Raw genomic sequence first — 20,310 nt, 5'->3', positions numbered from 1 at the left:
TTCAGTCTATATGTGTCCCTAGGTCTGAAGTGTGTTTCTTATAGACAGCTTATAAAGTGGATATTGTTTTTGTATCCATTCAGCCAGCCTATGTCTTTGGTTGGAGCACTTAATCTGTTTACATTTAAAGTAATTATTGATACATATATTCCTATTGCTATTTTCTTAATTGTTCAGATTTTTTGTTGTTGTTGGTCTTCTTTCTTCCCTCTTCTGTCTCTTGTGGTTTGATGACAGTGCTGTGGGGTTTTGTTCTTTTTATTATTTGTTTTTAACTATCCTGGGTCTTCATTGCTGTGTGAGGGCTTTCTCCAGTTGCGGTGAGTGGGGGCTACTCTCTAGTTGTGGAGTGTGGACTTCTCACTAGAGCGGCTCCTCTCATTGAGGAGCACAGGCCTTAGAAGGTGCATGGGGTCAGCAGCTGTCATGCACGGGGGTGCCTCACAGCATGTGGGATTTTCCCGTACCAGGAATCAAACCCAGGTGTCCTGCATTGGCCGGTGGATTCCTGACCACTGAGCCAGCAGGGAAGCCCCCTATTCTTGTGTTTGGCTGACTTTTTCTTTTGGAAGTGTGTGTATCTATTGTAGTTTTTTGTTTTGTATTAATAGTTCCCATGAGATTCTGATATAGCAATCTGTACATGTACGAAGTTCTATTTTTCCACTTTAAGATGTGAGATATATATAAAGGGGCTTCCCTGGTGGCTCAGTGGTAAAGAGTCTGCCTGCAGTGCAGAAGTCCCAGGAGATGCTGGTTTGATCCCTGGGTCAGGAAGATCCCCTGGAGAAGGAAACTGCAACCCACTCCAGTATTCTTGCCTGGGAAATCCATGGACAGAGAAGCCTGGCGGGCTCCAGTCCATGGAGTTGCAAAGAATCAGACACAGTTGAGCAGCTGAGCACATTTGCCTTCATATCTGTGTATTAATATTAGCTACTTGATTCCTTTTCTGAGTCTTCAGTTTTTATAAACTGGTCAGAAATCAACATTTCTAATCACCGTGTTTAAATTAGGTTTCATATTTAAACCACTTATCTGTGCTTTATGGTGACTGACAGCTTCTAACGCTGTCTCCCTCCTCACCTGGATCCTACTCTTTTTTGCAGCAATTTAAAAATAGCAGCTTATTGGGATATCTCAGTAAATCACACAGCACGCAGTTCACCCACTTAAAGTGTACAGTGGCTTTTAGCACATTCACAGTTGTGGCCCGTCTCTACTGTGAATGTTAGAATACTTTCATCTCCTCTAAATAAAAACCTGTACCCAGTGGTAGTCACTCACCGTCTCCACCCACCTCCCCAGCCCCTGGCAACCACGAATCTACTTTTTGGCTCTGATTTGCCCATTCCTGACATTTCATATCAGCTAAATTATACAATATGTGACTTTTTTTGTGACTAACTTCTTTCACTCTGCATCATCTTTTCAAGGAAGTTCTTCATTCCTCCTGTTGGCTGTATGATGTTCTGGCCGTACTACATCTTGTTTATCCATTCACTAGTTTATGAACTTTGGGGTTGCTTCTGCTCTTGAATTATTATAAATAATGTAAGGGGCTTCCCTGGTGGCTCAGTCCATAAAGAATCCACCTGCAAAGCAGGAGACAAAGCAGGAGACTCAGGTTCGATCCCTGTGTCAGGAAGGTACCCTGGAATGGCAACCCTTTCCAGTATCCTTGCCTGGAAAATCCCATGAACAGAGGAGCCTGGTGGGCTACAGTCCGTGGGGCCATAAGAGTTGGACTCGGCTTAGTGACTAAATAATGCTTCTATGAACATTTGTGTATATGTTTTTGTGTGGACGTATATTTTCTTTTCTCTTGGATATATACCCAAGAGTGAAATTCTTTTGTTACTTGTTATGATGAAAACTTTCAAAAGGACACAAAAGCAGGCTGATGGTACGGTGACAGACCCGCCCCCACAACTCCATGCAACCATCAGTCAGCTTCAGCAGCTAACAGTTCATGGTTACCCTGTTCCACCACTGCGTTATTTCAGAGTAAATGCCACGCTTATCGTTTCATCTGTAAACTGTTCAGTATTTATCTCTAAAAGATGAGAATCTCTTAAAATAATTGCACTGCCATTAGCACACCGGCCGGAAGCAATATCATCCTTAATGTCATCAAATATCCCAGTGTCCACGTGTCTAGTTGCCTTTTCTGCCCCCAGTTGGATTGTTCAGATCATATTCTGAAGCAAGGCCCCTACGTTGCCTCTGGTTGAAGGGTCTCGTAGGATCTTTGCTTTCTGGGGCCTTTCCCACGTTTATTTTTCCTCCTTGCCTGTTTGTAGGAGGCACTGGATCACGTGTCCTGGAGAGTTCCTCATATCTGGGTTTTACTGATTTCTTGTGGCCCTTGCATTTCCTGTAAAATGTTAGATCTAGACAACTGACCTGGTGTAGTGTTTGTTCTTTTAGTTATTTATTTTGGCTGCACTGGGTCTTGGTTACAGCGCGTGAACTTCTCATCGCTGTGGCTTCTTGACACGGAGCACGGGCCCTAGGACACGGGCTTCCGTAGTTGTGGAACCCAGCGCTGAGGTGCCCCAGGGCATGTGGCATCTTACTTCCCAGACCAGAGGTCGAACCCGTGTCCCCTGCATTGGCAGGTGGCCTCTTAACTCCTGGACCACCGGGAAGAGGATCCCAGTGTTGTTTATTAAAAGGACCCTTTAATGCCTTTTAATAAGCCTTTGTGGAGGGCTGTTGTGTGCCCAGCCCCACGGCGGGCCCCGGGAGACCATGGCTGGCCAAGCAGTGCACCCCCACCCTCTGCTCCCAGATCGGGGTGGATGGGGCTGGGAGAGCGCATACGTGAGTCCCCGGGCCGCTTGCCCACCGGCTGCGGGGACTGGCCAGCACCCAGCGGCGCTCCCCTGGGCGGGTTTGTCGGCGGAGGGCCTGGGGACGGTCTGGGACCTGGCTGATGTCCTGCCGCCCCGCCCCCGCAGGCCTGGCCCGGGGCGCCGTGCGGGCGCCGCGCCGCCACCCTCCGGTGCTTCGCATGGTGCTGGAGGCGCTGCAGGCCGGGGAGCGGCGCAGGGGCACCTCGGTGGCGGCCATCAAGGTCTACATCCTGCAGAAGTACCCGACGGTGGACGCCCTCCGGCTCAGCCACCTGCTGAAGCAGGCCCTGGCCACGGGCCTGCACCGCGGCCTCCTCGTCCGGCCCGTCAACTCCAAGGCCAAGGGGGCCACCGGCAGCTTCAAAGTGAGTGGCCCGGGGGATTGGGGTGGGGGGAGGTGGCAGGGGGCCCCGAGGCGTGGCGAACTTGGCCCCGGGCTTGAACTCCAGCTCCAGCTCTTTCTTCCCCAGCTCTGGGTGCTGTTCCCTCTCTCCTGTCTCTTCTTCTTCTTCCTCTGTCTTCACCCAGACGCCCCCTTCCCCACCCCGGGGAGGCTGAGCCCAGACCTGGCCCCGGTCACCCTGCCACATCCACCTTGTTCCTTGTTGGGTGGGACCCGCAACCAGAGACCGTCTCAGCTGTTTCACTTCCGGGTCCTTGGCGCCCGTGACCCCTTCCTGGAATTCCTTCATCAGGGGCGGCCCAGACCCAGCCTTGGCCCCTGCGAGGTCGCAGCCTTGGGGTTAGCTCCCCACGCGCCCTGGCTCCGGACCCAAGGTCTCCAAACCCGGCTGACGCTTCCCTGAGCCAGCACGCCCTCCTCTCTCAACGGGGCGAGTCACCCCGAGCTAAGAGCAAATTTGGCACAAAAGTCAAACCCCAGCATCGTGACTGCCAGCTGCCACCAGGGACATCTCGGATCCCAGATCCCAGGGACCCGGATCCCAAGGGACCCGGGCCGGGGATACGTCTTGTCACTGCTGTGCCCCTCTGACGGTCGCCGTGGAACTTGGTGGAACATTCTCTAACTGCCCGTCCCAGTCCCTGTGGGAACAGGCTAACTGAGCCCAGGGAGACCTCCTCCTGGAACTCCGAGTGTGTGGGTCTGAACTTCAGCAGCTGCCATGGCAAGGCCAAGGGCACAGGGTGGGGTGAAGGGGGAGCAGGAGAGGGGATGCTGAGGGTGTGTGTGACGGGGAGGCAGTCAGGAACCTGGACCAGAGGGTGGGAGGCAGGGAAGGGGGTCTCAGGTACCACGGAGTCAAGATGTGTGTGTGCTGGGAGTGGGGGTTGTTTTCTGGTCATGGTGGGAAACGGACCATGAGGATTCAGGGATGTTGGGGAGCAGTGTCATCAGAGCTGGGCTCTAGAAGGGCAGAGCCAGGCATCCCTGCGTCCCCTTGCTGCTCACACTCTCCCTGATGACCCCATTGTAAAGACGGGAAGACTGAGGCCCGAGGGGGAGGAGAAGACTTGGATCAGACTTGGACAGGTCGAGTTGCATGGCTGGGGTTGGGGCCCATCTGCCCCATGTTCTTGGGGGCAGTTAGTCCCCAAAGACAAAAGGACAAGGCCCATCTGCCCTCTGTCCATGTTCAGCTGCAGAGCAGGAAGCGGCCAGGAGACCTAGGGATGCAATGGCATGAGGCGGGGAGGGGGTGTCAGGGCCGCAGTCCACAGGGAGGTGTTGCGGGAGGGTCAAAGATGCTTCATGGGTTAGCATCAGAGGACAGCGTCAGGGCTCAAAGTGCGTGCTGGGCTCCAAGGAGCCAGGCTCCGAGGCTTCCGGCGGGCAGGGGCAGGAGGTACGTGCCTGCCACGTACTCAGGGAGGGGGGAGAATGCTGGGTGAGTTTTACAAACTCAAGTCCCTTAGCTCCTCCATGGCAGCACCTCCCTCGTGGTGCAGGGCGGGGTAGCATGCACTACTGGCTTCCGGCTTTTAGGAGGCGATTGTTCATCCTCTCCCCAAGCCCTTGGCTGCCGCCTTCACCCCCTCCCTGGGAATGGGGTCTACTCTGAGCCTCACGTAGGGTGTCGGGGTGTGAGACGCCCAGACCTTTGCTCTCAGTTCCACCCTGTTCTCTCCTCTGCCAGTTAGTCCCCAAAGACAAAAGGAAAATCCCACCCAGGAAGACGGCCCCCAGGATGCCAGGTCAAACTGAGGGGAAGGACCCCAAGAAGCTGAGTGAGTCAAAGAAGGACCGTGCCAACCCAGGCGAGGTGAAAAAAGGATCCAGGAAGCCCGGAGAGGGGAGGGCAGCTCCCTCCAAACCAGGCGCAGCCAAGAAGGCCCCCAAGAAAGGCACACAGACCAAGGACCCAGAGGCAAGGCTGGCTGAGGCCAAGAAGTCCTCCCAACGGCCGGACAAGGCCGCTCAGGCCCCTCCCAGTGCCAGTGGGCCCGGCAGGAAGTCGAAGGTCAAAGAAAGAGGGAGCCGCCAAGGTATGGGTGTGAATGGGGTGGGCTTGGGATGGGGTTTCTGGCAGCCACTGGCCAGGAGTTGGGATGGAGGGGTCGGTTCTGGGGAGGAGGGGGTGTCTACTCAATGTGCCCTGAGCACTTGGCTTGACCCGGAGAGACAGGGAACTCAGGTAGCTGGTGGGGGTGGGAGGAGGGGTCAGCTCTGAGAGGGGTCCGGGGAGGCTTGCTGGAGGAGGTGACGCAGACAGGAGAACAGCTTGTGCAAAGGCCTGAAGGCATGAAGAACGTGGCTGTGCTGAGCTGTGCATAGTCACTCAGTCGTGTCCAACTCTGTGACCCCACGAACTGTAGCCCGCCAGGCTCCTCTGTCCATGGCCGTTCTCCAGGCCAGAATGCGGGAGTGGGTTGCTATGCCCTCCTCCGGGGGATCTTCCCAACCCAGGGATCGAACCCAGGTCTCCCGCATTGCAGGTGGATTTTCTACCATATGAGCCACCAGGGAATCCCAAAAGGTGGAAGAAGTCTAAATAGTCCCGTCTGTGTGCCTCGGGAGCGGGAGAAGGGGAGGCTGTGAGGGGCGGCGGGAGGCTGGACTTTATCTGGAAGATGAGGAGGAGCCATGGAAAGACCCTGAACAGGGGACAGTTCGGGCCCAAGGTGCTTTTTTCTCTTACGAATCTAAAAAAAAAAACTATAAAAATTGGAGTATGATTGTTTTACAATGTTTCTCTGCTGTACACCAAATGTGAATCAACTATATGCACACATATATCCCCGCCCTGGTGATCCCCCCTCCGACCCCTCTAGTCATCACAGAGCACCAAGTCGAGCTCCCTGGGCTATATAGCAGCTTCCTGCTTGCGATGTGTTTTACACACGGTAGTGTGTGTATTTCCACGCTACTCTCTCAGTTCGTCCCACCCTCCCCTTCTCCGACTGCATCCACAGGTCTGCTCTCTACGTCTGCATCTCTGTTCCTGCCCTGCAAAAAGGTTCGATACCCGTTTTCTAAATTCCATGTATATGCATTCATATATATTTGTTTTTCTCGTTTTGACTGACTTCACCCTGTATGACAGCCTCTAGGTTCATCCACCTCAATAGAACTCAAATGCATTCCTTTTCATGGCTGAGTGATATTCCTTGGTAGAGCTAGACCGCAACCCCTCATCCATTCATCTGTCGATGGACATCTAGGTTGCTTCCATGTCCCGCTAGTTGTTAATAGAGCTGCAATGAACATGGAGGGTACATGTGTCTTTTTGAACTATGCCCAACTAGTGGGCTTGCTGGGTCACAGGGTCGTTTTATTCCTATTTTCGTCAGGAAATTCTATACTGTTCTCCATGATGGCTTTATCAAGCTATAGAAAGCCTCCCTGAACAGGGGACAGGTAGGACCTGAGGTATTTTTAAAAATGTGTCCTGGCCACCGCGTGGAAGATGGGTTGAAGACAAAGGGCTGATATGCCTGTCGGGGGCCTTTGGCGTGGATGGATGGGATGCTGTGAATGGAATGAGGGATGGTTGTCCTCCTTCCACTTAATCCTCCCGCTGTCCCCTGGGCCAGAGGCTGCGACCTTCAATTGGCAGACTCGGGCACCAGACTCAGAGAGGCTGAACAACTTGTCCTAGGTCACAGAGCCTGCAAGTGTCAGCGTGAGGAATGGGCCCTGGGCAGGCTGCGGGCTGTGGGGCCCCTCAACTCTTCTGCCGAGCAGCAGCTCCTCCGGAAAAAAAGTCTGTCTCACATGGCTTCCCCTCTTCCAGCAGATACCAAGGCCCACAGGAAGACACAGCCTGGAAGTCAGAGTTCAAAATCCACCAAGGTAGGTGTCGGGGTGACTTCCCTTGTCTTAATCTCCAGTGGCCAGAGCTTGGGTGTCCCCACCTAAGCACGGGGGGGTTCAGTCGAGGAAGAGGGTAACTTATTTCACTTTCCTCTGCTCCCAGCCCTCCAGTGCCTGGAGGATCACCGTCCCCACCTTATAGATAGGAGGCTGAGGCTTAAAAAAGGGAGGGCATTTGTCAAAAACAACCCAGAGCTGGGGTTTCAACCCTGAGTTCGTGGGCTCTGAGCGGTGTGCCCAGCCCTGCCACCTTCTCGTGGTTTGCTTTCTTACAGGGTGAGAATGGTGCTTCCTTGGCCAAAAAGAAAATGGGGGGCAAGGTCCCTAAAGAGACTGCTGGGGAGGGGCCCAAAGCCAAGGCCCCTGTTCCTCCCAAGGGCACTGGGTCCAAGAGAGAGCCTGTACCACTGGCCAGGAAGGCTGAGGCCTCTAAGGGCCCGAGAAAGCCTGGCATCCCCACCAAGTCTTCAGCGTCCAAAGCAGCCAGCAAGAAGGCAGAAGCTGAGGGCTAGAGGCGAGGTGGAGAGATGCAGATTCTACTTTTTTACTCCCTTAGAAACTATCACTCTATTTATTTCACTATAACCTATTTATCAATAAAGCTTTTTTTCCCCACTCATGGGTACTAGAGGAGGCTGAGGTCTAAAGGTTTGGCCATCCAGGGCATGGACCCAGATGGACAGGATGGAAGTTCCTGTCCTGGGAGATGCAAACTGCTGCAGGGATGCAAAGGTATGCAGGGGCCTGCAGAGGCACAGGAGAGGTGCTCAGTCCAACCTGAGATCTGGGACTGCTTTCTGGAGGAGGCAGCTTTTGGTCTTAAAAGGATGAGCGGGAATTGCCAGGCAGATGAGGGGGGAAGGGCTTGCAGGTAGTGGGATGGGACTGGAACGGGGGTGAATTGTGGCTTTGGGAGGAGCACAGGTTGGGGGCCCGTGGCATGAGCCCCTGGGCCCTGGGGGACGGGGCAGCAAGGCGTGGAGGCGTAGACTCGGGAAGGCAGGCGTCATCCTGGGGTCAGTGGGCGCCAGGGAGGGTTCCGGGCAGGCAAGAGGCTGACGTGTGTGTTGAGAAGGAGCTCTGCGGTTACAGAGAGGAAGGATTAGAGGAGCTGAGAGGAAGTATGGATCATCGGACTAGTCACTGAGCAGGACTGTGGGTCCGGCGGGAATCTGCAGCAGGAAGTGGAAGTGCAGAGGCCCTGGGCTGGGAATGAGCTCTGGAACTACAAGGCAGCTCATAATGGCTAAAGCCCACACAGAGACAGTAGCCGGAGGTGCAGAGGTGAGGTCTGGGGTTTGTTTTAAGCGTGTGTGACACTTTGCACGAGGAGAGGCTGAGTCTGCCTCCGTGCCCCTTGATTCTGGGCTTTGTGATCGCTTGAATCGAGTACTGAGATGACACTGGGACACTTTCTGGGCCCAGGGCTCAAGAGCCTGGCAGCTTCTGCTTCCTGTGTGCGGGTTGTTTTTCCATTTTTTAATACTTGTGCTTAGAATTCAGCCACCACGCAGTGGGGAAGCCCAAACAGCCATTGGATGAGAATCGAGACACCCCAGTTCTCAGCCCCGGCTGAGCTCCTTGATCAGCCAGCACCAGTTTGCCCCCCTTGGGCATGTGCCAGCTAGGAACCGGATCTTCTGCCCCTGTTGAGCAGCCCCACTGACACCAAGGGACGGGCCTTCCCTCGCAAGCCCTGCTCCGATCACAGACACACGAGCACCGTGAATGTGCTGAGGTGGTTTGTTATGCAGCAGCAGACACCATAACGAGAGCTGCAGGGTGGACAAGGGTTAGATCCTGAAGGGCCTCGTGAGCCAGGGTGAGAATTTGGGTTTTGTTTTAATTGTGATAAATGCCCATTTGAGGCCATTGAGCAGCAGGGTGCCCGCAGCGGGACATGGGCAGACACAGGAGGCCAGGGCAGTGTGCGTGAGTCGCTCAGCCATGTCCCACTCTGCAACCCCATGGACTGTGGCCTGCCAGGCTCCTCTGTCCATGGGACTCTCCTGGCAAGAATACTGGAGTGGGTAGCCATTTCCCTTCTCCAGGGGATCTTGCCGACCTAGGGATCGAACCTGGGTCTCCTGCATTGCTGGCAGTCTTTTACCGTCTAAGCTACGAGGGAAGCCAGGGTGGTGGCCCCTGCTGTGGTCCAGTGAGGGGGGGCCGGCCACGGAGGGAGGGGTTGAAAGTGGTGGATGCTGGGTAGATGTGTACGCTTGGTGGATGGGATTTGTTGAGACTGTGTGTAGAAAGGGGTCAATGAGGCGTCCACAATGTGGGGTCCACACGAGTACCTGCCCAGCGACCACCTGGTGGGGTGAGACCTCAGCTTGCTCAGAAGGCTGCTGAGATGGTCCAGATGAGGGGTGACCGCTGAGCCAAGGAGGGGGGCGGAGACCAAGGAGTGGATTTGAGGGGCAGCAGAGGTCAGCTGGGGCAGATGGACACAAAGGGAAACTGAGGCAGCCCAGCGTCGTCTTCCCTCCCCGCCCTCCTCTCAGCCCCGCCCTTGCCGCGCCGATCCCACACGAGGCTTTGTCGGGCTGTGCCGTCGGCTTCGCCGCTTCCCTGGGGCCTCTGTCATGGGGCTGCCGGCAGAGCCCCCAGGGGCATCGTGAGCAGCTGGCAGGGAGTGGGGCTGGCGCTTCCCACGAGGGGGGGTCCGGTTGTGGGAGGCACCCCAGGCAGGCACTTGGGGGGCGGGCATCACTGGGCACCTCTACAAGCTGGGGGCCGGCTAGGAGTCGCGACCTGGCCAAGGCGGGACAGCATGGAGCACCCACGAGACTCAGGAAAGCCTGCTCCCCGGCTTGAGGACAGACAGTCTGCCGAAGTCCCCACCTCCTGTGACCCGCAGACGGAGCCCACGGATACCTGGAGCTGCAAGGCAAGCCTTCGGGGGCCCAGGCAAGGACTGGGGGTGGTGAGCAGGTGATCCCAGAAACGAGAGATTTCCTCCACTTGCAAATGCGTCTTTAAACTTCAAGGAGGAATCGCATGTTAATCAGGCATTAAAACAGGCTGTGGAATATTTAATGGCACAGAAAGACGGTGCTGATGAAAGGCCACGTGGGGAAAAGGCAGCTTGCAGGATGGAGCATGTCCTGATTCCAGTTCCTGCCCGTCTGCCCACCTCCCAGACGGGCACACGATTTGGGCTTTGGGACAACATTCTCTGAGATTCAAACCACGGGTGGGTTAGGGTAGCTTTTATTTTCTCCATGCTTTCTGTCCTCCTTGACAGTTCTGCAGAAGCATGTATTCATTCTAGAATCACACCTCCCCCCCCCCCAAAAAAAAACCCCATCAAATGTGTCAATAACTCACATTAGAAAATCTGCTGCTTAATAAAAACGCATCAGTGATCAGAATAGAAAATTTGAAAAGATAATCTCTCTCCACCCAGAAGGCACGACAAGAAGAGGCTATTTTTAAAGCTAAAAATTGTTTACTTTTCTCTCCTCACTTTTCTGTGCTCATTAATTCTAGAACTGGTGTTGGTGGGGTTTTGTTTAAATTGTACACATTTCTGTCCTAGTTCTTACTCCTGATATATACATGTGGTTATTTCTCCTTCCTAAAAGGAAAAAAAGACTTAAGCTGCTTCTAATTTGGGGCTGGTCCTCTAGTGACCTTTGCTGGGGCTGAGTGACTTTCAGCCCCGGCTCAGGCCTAGAGCCAATTGCAGGGCAGGCAGGGCTGGGGGTCTCCGTGGTATTTGCTGATCTCACGTCAAGGACAGTGGCAAGGAAGAGTCGAGGGTTATACCAGCCCGGGCCAGTCTGTGTTTCCTCATCTGAATAATGGGGTTGATGGTGCATGTTTGTCAAAAAGTGTTGAGTTAGTTGCTTAGCTGTGTCCGACTCTGTGACCCCCTGGACTGTAGCCCGCCAGGCTCCTCTCTCCATGGAATTCTCCAGGCAAGCATACTGGAGTGGGTTGCAATTCCCTTCCCCAGGGGATCTTCCCAACCCAGGGATTGAACCCACATCTCCTGCATTGCAGGTGGATTCTTTACTACCTGAGCCACCGGGGAAGCCCATACGTATTTGTCAAGACTGATGACAAATTCAGGATGAGCATATAAACGTCCGCTCTCTTCCCAGGGTGGTCAGCTTGGAGCTCCCCACACACTCCGGGGGCCACCGTGGACACGCCAGCCCGGAGGAAGTGTGGAACAGAGGAACGAGGGCCTGTGCACACTGGTGTGTCGTCCTCACTTTCCCAAGACCTGGGAGAGTCCTCGGCTGTGCTGAGTCAGTTTCTCCATCTGTAAGATGGGGACACATCCTCATGGCCTGTTACACAGGTAAGCAGGTTAGGGGCAGCGGGAGGGGACACACAGCTGCTGTGGCATCGTCCTGGCGGCCAGCGGGCGCTGGCGTTGTTACCCCGCCGAGCTGCTCAGAAGCCAGAGTCAGTGTCTGCCTGCCCCTCACAAAGGGGGCTGGGCGGGGTCCGAAGTCAGGCTCCCCGCCCTCCTTTCTGCTACAAGCACGGCCATCTCAGGATAAAGGCTGGAGCTCAAGGCAGGTTTCCCCATCAGGCTTTTATTATAAAGAAGGTTCCAGAGCGTCCCAGCCTCCCCCTCCAGCCCCGCCCCGCGGGCCACAGCCCGTCCAGGCACTGACCAGGCCAGCCCCAGGCGGCCACTTCCGACAGAAGAGAAAGGGCGATGATCTCGGGGCTCAGGGGGGCGTTTCTGCCGGGTCCGCCCGTCCCTGGAACAGTCATTTCCAGTGTTGCGCTGGGAGCCCCGGGGGCCCCCTCCCGGGGCCTCCGCACTAGCGGCAGCTATTCACAGTTGGCGTGTGATAAGTTTCTTTAATATATAAAAGCTTCTTTAAAAAAAAAAAAAAACAACAAAAAAGTGGTGCTATCTTTAGAAACACTTCCAGCAAGATCACGTAGCCCAGCTACAGCCTTGGTGCAATTCAGCCCCCTTCCCCTACCCCCTCCCACCCACCCTCAACCCAAGACAGGTCCCCCGGCCTCAGCCCAGCTCCCAGGACAGCACGGAGCCTCCCGTGGGCCGTGGATGCTGCCCGCTCCGCTGTTGTCTGCTGGAGCCATAGAAAAACCTGACGCCACTGGAAGCCGGGAGCGGCCAGGCTCCTCCACAGCTGGGCCGAGACGGTGTGGGGGGGGCGGGGGGCGACGTCTTGGTGGTGGAAGCAGAAGCAAACCGAGGGCTGGGTCACAGGGCCTCCCCCCTCTGCCAGGCAGGATGAGGTAGCGTTTCTGGCTGTGGCCTGGGGCCCAGGCGGCCCTGCTTGCCCGTTGACGGCCTCGGCGGCACTGGGCTGGGACAGAGCGAGTTGGGGGGGCACCGTCCAGGCTGTGCTGGGTGGACGGCGTTCAAGGCCCAGAGCTGGGGTTTGAGGGCAGGTGGGAGGGGACGGTGCCCGTGGGGCCAGGGCCAGGGGCTCTTCTGCCGGGCTCAGAGAAAGCCCCTGGTGCACTGTCCTTTCCCAGCCAGCGTCGGAGGCACACGGGGCCCGCGGGGGCGGGGGGCAGAGTGAATCACGGGTGGGCGCCCGCCGCCAGCCCCCCAGCTCAGGCTTCGCTGTAGCACTCATAGATGTTGTCCTCCATGAGGGCCACCACCTGCTCAAATTTGTGCTGCAGCTGCGTCCTCCGGGCCGTGGGGTTCGCCTCCAGGGCGCTCATGATCTGGGGTGGGGGTGGGGGGGCGGTTGGCAAAGGAACGAGTTCAGGGCCCAGGACACCCCCCTGGTCCCACCACACATCTAGGGGGAGTATACACACACGTGGCCTGGATTCCCAGTGCTGGCAGCCACGCCCACAGCACAATCAAACGTCCTGGGGCCCGGAGAACCCGCTCACCCCGGGTTTCCCTGAGTGGGTGGGCAGGGCTGACCAGGGCGGGGGTGCCCCGGGCCTCACACTGGGGGCTGCTCACCTGCGGGCGATACCTCTTGGCGTATTTGTAGATCTCTGCCATGGCCACGTTGGTGTTGAACTCATTCTGGTATTTCTGCAAGGAAAGACAGGGCGGGAGTTGGAGCGTGATGGAGGCTCCATGGTCCGAACCAGGCCCGGCCCAGTCAAGACCTGCTGCTTATACACAGCGCCCTCCGCCCTGCTGACGGTCAAGCCCTGCCCCTCTCCCATCCTCCCGGCGAGGTCCCCGCGGAGCCGGCCGCACCCGCGACTCCTCCGCCAGGTGCGCGTTCATCTCCTGCTCGCTGAGCGGGGTCATGTCGTGGATCTGTTTGTAGTAGCGCTGCACGATCTTCCGGTACTCGGGGATCTCCTTGGCGTAGAGCAGCTTGTTGGTTGGTGAGTCCTGGGTGGGCGGGGAGGAACCAGGGAGTAAGACGCTGGGTGGAGACAGCAGACTCGCCTCTTGCTGGGCCCACGTCTACGCCACTGCACACACGGGCCCATCCCTGAGCCAGCGTCCCTATGCTGCAGGTTCTGGACCGGGGGCTCCCCACCCCTCTCCTCTCTGCCCCGTTTTCTGCAGGACTCTCAGGGTGATGACCTCATGGGGGACCTACCCGCCGTGGGTAGGAGGGGAAAGCGCATGGGCTCGTGCCAGCTCTTGGACACGCAGGCTGTTTAGTTTGCGTCCTTGCTGAGGGTTATGGGTCTTGGTGGCTAAGACTTCTGGAAGCCTGATTGCTGTCTCAGTGGAATATTTCCCACCACATGTTTCCTACTCCCAAGAGTGAAGCGTGCCAAGTATGCTCCCGGTTCTTTGTCACGGGCATCCTGCCCTCCCAGACAGCGCGTGAGAGGTGATGGCGTTTTCTGCCTCTTTTGTGGTCCGTCTCTGAGTCACGGGGTGATGGCAGGGCCAGGTCTAACTCCTGTCTCATGAACACTCACGGCCCCTCGGCCTGAAACGCCGGGCTCTCTCCTTCCTGCTCAAGCCTCTGCACCGTCTCCCGATGGTCCCCTCTCTCTCAGGGGTCTCCTCCTCTGTCCTGCATGCCTGTGCCCCCCTGCCCACCCTCAGCGCCCACCGGGTGGCTCGTGACCATGAGGGCTGCGCCTGGAGCCCGACTGGTTGCTGACACTGTATCAGACCACACGGGGCTTTCCACGCCCGCCTGGCTTCTCCTGGCTCTAGGGCCTGGAGATCGGGAGCTGGTGCTGGGCACAGCTGAGGCAGCTGCAGCCCTGGAGCCTGTGACTGTGGGTGCCCGTTTCTGGGAGAACCCCCGTCTGATGACCCCATTCACCCCACATCTGAGCTCCTCCGGTTCCCCTCCCAGCAAGTCTGCTGTCCCCGTAGCAGCGGGCGGCCTGCCCACAGCAGCTGACCTTGCCCAGCTGCAGGTCGGAGATGGAGCAGGCGTCGATGAAGGCCTGAGCGATGACCGAGAGGCAGGCGTCAATGTGGTCCGTCTTCTCGATGTCAAAGACAAACTGTGGGTTTTTCAGGATGTTTACCCAGAAGCGCAGAGGAAGGCTGGGGGACAGAGGGAGGCAGTGGCGTGAGCCCCGCCCGAGGGTAGGTTGCGGAGAAAGCAGTCACCGATGGGGGCTCGGGCCAGGGAGGCCGGCAGGCCCAGAGGACAGGCTGGCTTTGCTCCCGAGGCCAGCGGAGACTGGATGGAGTCTCTGGGAACCTCAGTGTCTCCTCCACAAATGGGGTTGGTGACTGTCCCTAGCCGGCCAGGGGAGGTGGGCAGAGGGGCTGGGAGCCGGGTTTCCTGCGTGGAGGGGGCCTGAGTTGACCCTCACTGCCCGCCCCATCCCCCGCGGAGGCTCCTGCTCGCAGGCAGGAGCCGGGAGCCAGGAGCCAGGGCCCAGTCCTGGTTCTCATTAGAGCCCCCGCCCCGCCTGGCAGCCCGTGGCTCCTCCCCCAGCCTTGCGCGGCTGCGGGGAGTCCGTCCGTCATTAGCTGGGTCACCAGGAAGGGCTGAGGGTGGGGGAGGCCAAGAAGGCCGGAGGGTTGGTAAAACCGCCTCTCCAGTGACTGGGGACCCTGGGACGGGGGACAGGCCCCCCTCCCCCCACCGCCCCTGATGGCTCAGAGCAGCCCCTGCAACGACAGAGAAACTTCTGCGTCTGTGGCAGTTCTTTTCGAGGGTCAGGCTGAACTTTTCAACAACTTCCTGTTGGGGTTTGGGTCTCTGAAAAGGTAACACGCGCCTCCAAGGAGGCATGTGATGGAGGCAGGCGCGTCTCTGGGAGCCTCAGCGTGCTTGTCTACAAAACGGAGCCGACGGTGCCCACCCAAGGGATGGGGTGGGGGGAGAGAGGGATGACAGGGACTTAGACAATGCTCACTTCTAGTTAATCCTTACAATTATGGTGGGTTCCTTTTACTGCCCTGGTTTTCCAGCTGGGGGGAACTAAAGCCCAGAGGGATTAAGTCTCTTGTTCAAGCTCACACAGCTTGGAATGGCATAAAGGACTGAACCCAGGCTCTGAACCCCAATCCCACTGCTGCTGTCATGATCCAGTGAAGCAACCCCATGCCCCCAACCGGACCCCACCCCCCGAGGCCCCCCAACCTGTTGGTCTTCCAGATGTGCAGCGTGTCGGGGTCTGAGATGCCCCTCTTCTCCGCTTGCTCTTCTAGGAAGTCAAAGAAGTACTTGACGGCCAGTGGGGGCTTGTCTTCCCGGATGCTCAGGATGGCCTTGAACAGGTCATCCAGAAACTTCTGCAGCGTGCCCTGCAGGGGACGGGGTGGCGGCCGTCAGCCCAGGAACACACAGGGTGGGGGGTGGGGGGTGGTGACATGCACCTCTGGCGGTGGTGGGGAGCCTGCGGTGCTGGGGCTGAGCAGTGCTGGGTGAACGGGAAGCTGTGTGGCCTCAGGCTGGCTGCCTAAGTGCTCTGGGCCTCGATGTTCCTCTCTGTGAAATGGGTTGGTGAAACCCACTGCACAGGAGTGTCGGAAGGAATTGCAGGGCTGGGGTGTGGGCTCTCTGCCCCCTAGCCATGTGGCCCTGGGGACATTGCTGGGCCACTACTACCTTCTCTGTCACACCCGCAGACAGAGGCTGGGAGCGCGGCTGGCCCCGCAGGGGAAGAGCTGTCCCCCCCTCCCCCAGCGAGTGCTCCCAGCTGATGCCGGGGGGGAGGACGCGGCGGGGGCCGGGCACACCTTGGTGGAGAGCAGGCGGGTCAGGTAGATCTCCGGGAGCACCTTCTTGCGGTGGCTCTGCCGGTGGGACTTCTTGGGCTCCGCCAGCTCGTCCGTGGGCAGGACCTGGGAGGCCGGGGCTGGGTCAGCGCTGGCGCCAGGCAGCAGCCCCTGGGAGGCCCTACCCGGGACCCGCGGGCGCCTGGCTCTGCACACTCCCCACCCCGGCCTTCCCCAGGCTTGGGAGCACAGCCTCCAGAGGCCCAGGGCGGCAGGAGGCCAAGTCCACTCCCAGTGAGGGGCGGGCACCCCCAGGGCCGGAGGCAGGGCACTCACCAAGTGGAAATACTTCTCTGTGTCCAAGTCTTTCACTGCGAGAGGGAAACACACACAATAAATAAACAAGACACAAGAGCGGGGGCCGGGGAGTGGGGGAGAGAGTGAACCAGAAATGGAGGCAGAAAGCTGGAGAAAGAACCCAGCGGGACAGAGAGCCCAACAGAGTGTGGACAGGAGACAGGGGAATGCAAAGTCAGACGGCCGAGACAGAGATCCGGAGAGACGCACAGAATGAGGCTCAGACAGAGACAGACAGACAGACAGACGTCCCCAAGAGGACAACCACAGATGGACACGGGGCAGCTCCCCACAAGGGTTGCCCTCACCCACTGCCCCCCTGAGCCCAGACCTCACCCTCACCAGCTGCTGGAAGGGACCCTGAGACCCCGAGGCGCCTAGGACCCCAAGCTTGGAGCATCTGAAGGTAGGGATGGCGGTGTGAGGCAGGGACACAGCCCGAACCCCCGATGGCCTGGCGCCTGCCCAGACCTCTTACAACTGCCTCCCTGCTCCTGGGGCCCCTCTTGGCTGCCTGCAGGAACCCAGCGCCAAGGAGGCCTGGCCACAGGCCCTGCCCGAGCTGCGCTGCGACGGGGTGCCCAGCCCAGCCCTGCCCCTGGAAGCCTCAGTTTCCCCCCCGGGGCTGCTCAGGAGGGCCCGGCCCCCTGTCCACTACCTCGGCCCAGGGTGTTGTCCTTCTTGTCCGTGAGGCTCATGGCCAGGGAGGCGCCTTCGGGGATCTGACGGGGAGAGAGGCCGCGGTCAGAGGCTGGAGGTCAGGGAGGGCGGTGGCGGGGTCGGGCGGGGCCGGGGCCCACCTTGTAGTGGGCCAGCGTGTTGAGCTTCTTGCGGCCGTCCTCCACCACCGAGGTGTCGTCCAGGTCCCTCAGGATGTAGCTCTGTGTGCTTGAGGCGAACCACTCTGGGGGCGGGGGGGGGGGGGGTAGGGGGTGAGGGCCGAGGTGCCCACCCACGGGGAGAGAACCGGGGGGGCCCCCAGAGCTTTCTGAGCCTCTACTCCTGCATCTGGGAGACTGGGAGGGGGTTGCCAGGCAGGGAGACGGAGCCGCGGCTCCGCACAGCCAACCTTGGGGCGATGACTGGGCGGTCGGAGCGGCTGGACCGGCCTCTCCTGCCCACCGGGCCACCATCACCTGTGGTGAACTCCCCACCCGGCCCCAACAAGAGCTCCCAGATGACGGGCACCGTCTCCACGTCCCTGGAGCCCCGGACGGCGCATGTGTGGCAGTGGCCAGAGACTGTGTGACCGAGCGGGGCCCACCGGCCACCCCCTCAACCCTGCCCACCTAGGTCCACGTCCTCAGCGCGCGGCCACTGGGAGTAGGGCACGTTCTTGCAGAAGGCTTCCAGAATCTTCTCCTTCACCTGCGTCAGTGTGTCTGTGTCCATGGCGCGCACGCTCAGCGAGTCCATGCCGCAGCCCTGGAAGGACACGTTCAGGTTCTGCAAGACAGAGACGGGGGTGGGGGGGAGGCGGTCAGCAGCTTCCCACTGGCCCGCCGGGCAGGCAGCCTGCGGGTGGGGGCTGGGGGCGGGGGTGTCAGGAGCAAAGCCAGGACCCCCCTCCGCCCCCCGAGCCGGCTCACCCGGGGCTTGGCCTCGATGTTTTCTCTCAGCAGCCACTCCTCATTGAGCGTGTAGCGGGCCTTGCCCGTGATGGCATCGATGGAGCCCTTGTTGATCTGCTGCTTGATGGCACACAGGAGCAGGAAGAAGGGCTCCCCCACTGTCTCCTAGGGGGCGGGGAGGGGGCGGTCAGAGGCTGAAGCCAGCCGCCCAGCCTCAATTCCAGTCCTGAGCCTGTGGCCCCCCACCCCGGAACCCTTCATACCCCCTTCCACCAACCCCTCCGCCCCTGCCTGCTTCACACCTCCCTTTTGATCCTGGTGCCGCTCAGCCCTCCCGCTCCCAGGGCGTCTCCCTGGACTCCCAGCTCAGACATCGCCCAACATGGGCGGCCGCATTCATTTTATCACGCCGGCAACCGTTCCAGGTAGCGGTGGCATCCTTGGGGCCGAGGCTCAGAGAGGGCAAGCAAGCTGCTCAAGGCCACCCAGCAGGGAGGTGGCAGAGCTGGACTCAAAGGCATGCCAGGGAGGACTCGAGGGCTGAGAAGAGTGTCTTCCTGACACGGCCTCTGTTCCCAGAGTAGCTCTGAGCCTCGATTCCCCGGCCCGTATAAGGATCCTGTGGGCCAGCCCCTTTCCCAGTCACCGGTCCTGGCAGAGGCGGCAGGCGCCCTCACCCGCAGGCAGCTGTACATGCAGATGGACATCCAGTTGGTGAGCATCTTCTCAACCACGGACTCCGTGCGCCGCAGCATCAGCTTGGGGTTCTTGGCGGCCGAGGCGTCGATGAGGTCCACCAGCAGCTCCTTCATGATGCCCGTGTAGTACTCGAGCTTGCCGTGGAGCGCGATGGTCAGCAGGGAGGCCAGGCTGCACCTGGGGGCGGGCGGGGGGGTGGGGCGTCAGCACCAGCCACACCGCAAGGCCCCAGGACCCCGAGGACCATGCTGTGGGGGCTCCGGTGTCCCCCTTGTCGCTGGACAGATGGGTGGATGAGGCAGAAACCTCCCTGGAAAAAGCCTACCTTCCCTACCGTGTACAGTAACCACCGTGCCCATGAGCCCTGTCCTGGGCAGGCAGGACCAGGCAGGGACAGAATCGGGGGGGTGGTCTCAGGACCTCCATGGCCCCAGGGCTTGACTCTGGGGAGACGCTGGCTGCCCCGAGGACATGGTCCTCTGCAAACTGCCCCAGGCTTGGATCCAGCCCGGCGGACCCAGGCTGCGTTGTCCTCCCCCGGATCCCGCACCGCAGCCTGACCTGTCCCGCACCGCGAAGTCCTTCTGTTGCTCCAGCGCGTGGACGAAGACGATGAGGAAGTGCTTGTTGTTGAGCAGCGAGGAGAACAGACTGATGCCCTCTTCCATGTTGGGCCGGCAGCTCTCGGGGATCTGCGGGGGGCAAGTGGTGAGGGATGTCGACAGGGTCCCGTGTCTCAGCACTGGGGATGCCCGGCGTGGCAGCTGGAATGCTTCCCAGGATGGGGAGCTCGTTACCTCTTAGTGGGAGATGCCACCTACCTCCCTGTGACCGGGAACAATGGCTCAGCTGAGCTGGAAAGGGGGGGGCTCAGGTGAGGGTGCCCGAAGGCAACCGCATATCCCTGTGTGGGGGACCGTCTTCCATTCTCTAGGCAGCACGGGGAGAGAGATGTCCAGGGGGACCCAACCCTTTCACCTCTCTGGTCTGGGAGTCACTACATAGAATACACTGAATGGCCACTTGACTACCTGCTGGGATGGAAAATTCACTACCTTACAATGGCAGGTTCCTCCTAACTTCCCAAAATTAGGATCAGTGGATCAGATGAACTGGAAAGTGGGGGTGCCCCGAGGCAGCCCCATGTGTGTGTCTGTGTACAGGTGGGGGGCTACTCACCTTCCACTCTCCCAGCAGCGGGTGGGTCTCCTGCACCGGGGAGCTGCCCTGGGAGTTGAGGGTCTGGGAGGGGAGCACGTAACGCTCTTCGTAGAGGGAGGAGCACTGTGGAGCAGACCCCCGGCGTCTCAGCAGGGCCGCGCACCCCCCGACTCACGCAGGGGCTGCCCCACGAATGCACGAGCCCACTCGACAGGAAGAGGAGGCAGTGGACCACGCCCAGGGGCCACAGGACTCCAGGGGAGGGGAGGAGAGGGGAACCCCAGGGGGGCTTCCTGGAGGAAAAGCAGAACAAGG

The 20,310-nt window shown here is 59.0% G+C and overlaps 2 protein-coding genes across 2 annotated transcripts in view; one reads left to right on the top strand and one right to left on the bottom strand.

Annotated features, from left to right (window-relative positions):
- LOC133045515 (histone H1.8) overlaps window positions 1-7,643 on the top strand; it is a 28,709-nt gene extending 21,066 nt beyond the window's left edge. The window contains exons 2-5 of the mRNA XM_061127609.1: window positions 2,964-3,223; window positions 4,955-5,303; window positions 7,052-7,116; window positions 7,407-7,643. Of these exons, the coding sequence (XP_060983592.1) occupies window positions 2,964-3,223; window positions 4,955-5,303; window positions 7,052-7,116; window positions 7,407-7,643 (911 nt within the window). The remainder of the gene's footprint in view (window positions 1-2,963; window positions 3,224-4,954; window positions 5,304-7,051; window positions 7,117-7,406) is intronic.
- Window positions 7,644-11,666: 4,023 nt separating this feature from the next.
- Window positions 11,667-20,310, bottom strand: part of PLXND1 (plexin D1) — a 47,972-nt gene continuing 39,328 nt past the window's right edge. The window contains exons 23-36 of the mRNA XM_061128895.1: window positions 20,014-20,118; window positions 19,396-19,526; window positions 18,813-19,011; window positions 18,154-18,300; window positions 17,854-18,010; window positions 17,365-17,468; window positions 17,223-17,286; window positions 16,544-16,578; window positions 16,229-16,333; window positions 15,630-15,793; window positions 14,431-14,578; window positions 13,307-13,447; window positions 13,061-13,135; window positions 11,667-12,810 (exon numbers count right to left, since the gene is read on the bottom strand). Coding sequence (XP_060984878.1) covers window positions 12,694-12,810; window positions 13,061-13,135; window positions 13,307-13,447; window positions 14,431-14,578; window positions 15,630-15,793; window positions 16,229-16,333; window positions 16,544-16,578; window positions 17,223-17,286; window positions 17,365-17,468; window positions 17,854-18,010; window positions 18,154-18,300; window positions 18,813-19,011; window positions 19,396-19,526; window positions 20,014-20,118 — 1,692 coding nt within the window. The 3' untranslated portion in view covers window positions 11,667-12,693. The remainder of the gene's footprint in view (window positions 12,811-13,060; window positions 13,136-13,306; window positions 13,448-14,430; window positions 14,579-15,629; window positions 15,794-16,228; window positions 16,334-16,543; window positions 16,579-17,222; window positions 17,287-17,364; window positions 17,469-17,853; window positions 18,011-18,153; window positions 18,301-18,812; window positions 19,012-19,395; window positions 19,527-20,013; window positions 20,119-20,310) is intronic.

This window comes from Dama dama, chromosome 24, assembly GCF_033118175.1.
Source record: "Dama dama isolate Ldn47 chromosome 24, ASM3311817v1, whole genome shotgun sequence".
Lineage (NCBI taxonomy): Eukaryota > Metazoa > Chordata > Mammalia > Artiodactyla > Cervidae > Dama > Dama dama.
The sequence above is the reverse complement of the archived record's forward strand: the minus strand, read 5'-3'. Positions and strand labels throughout refer to the sequence as shown.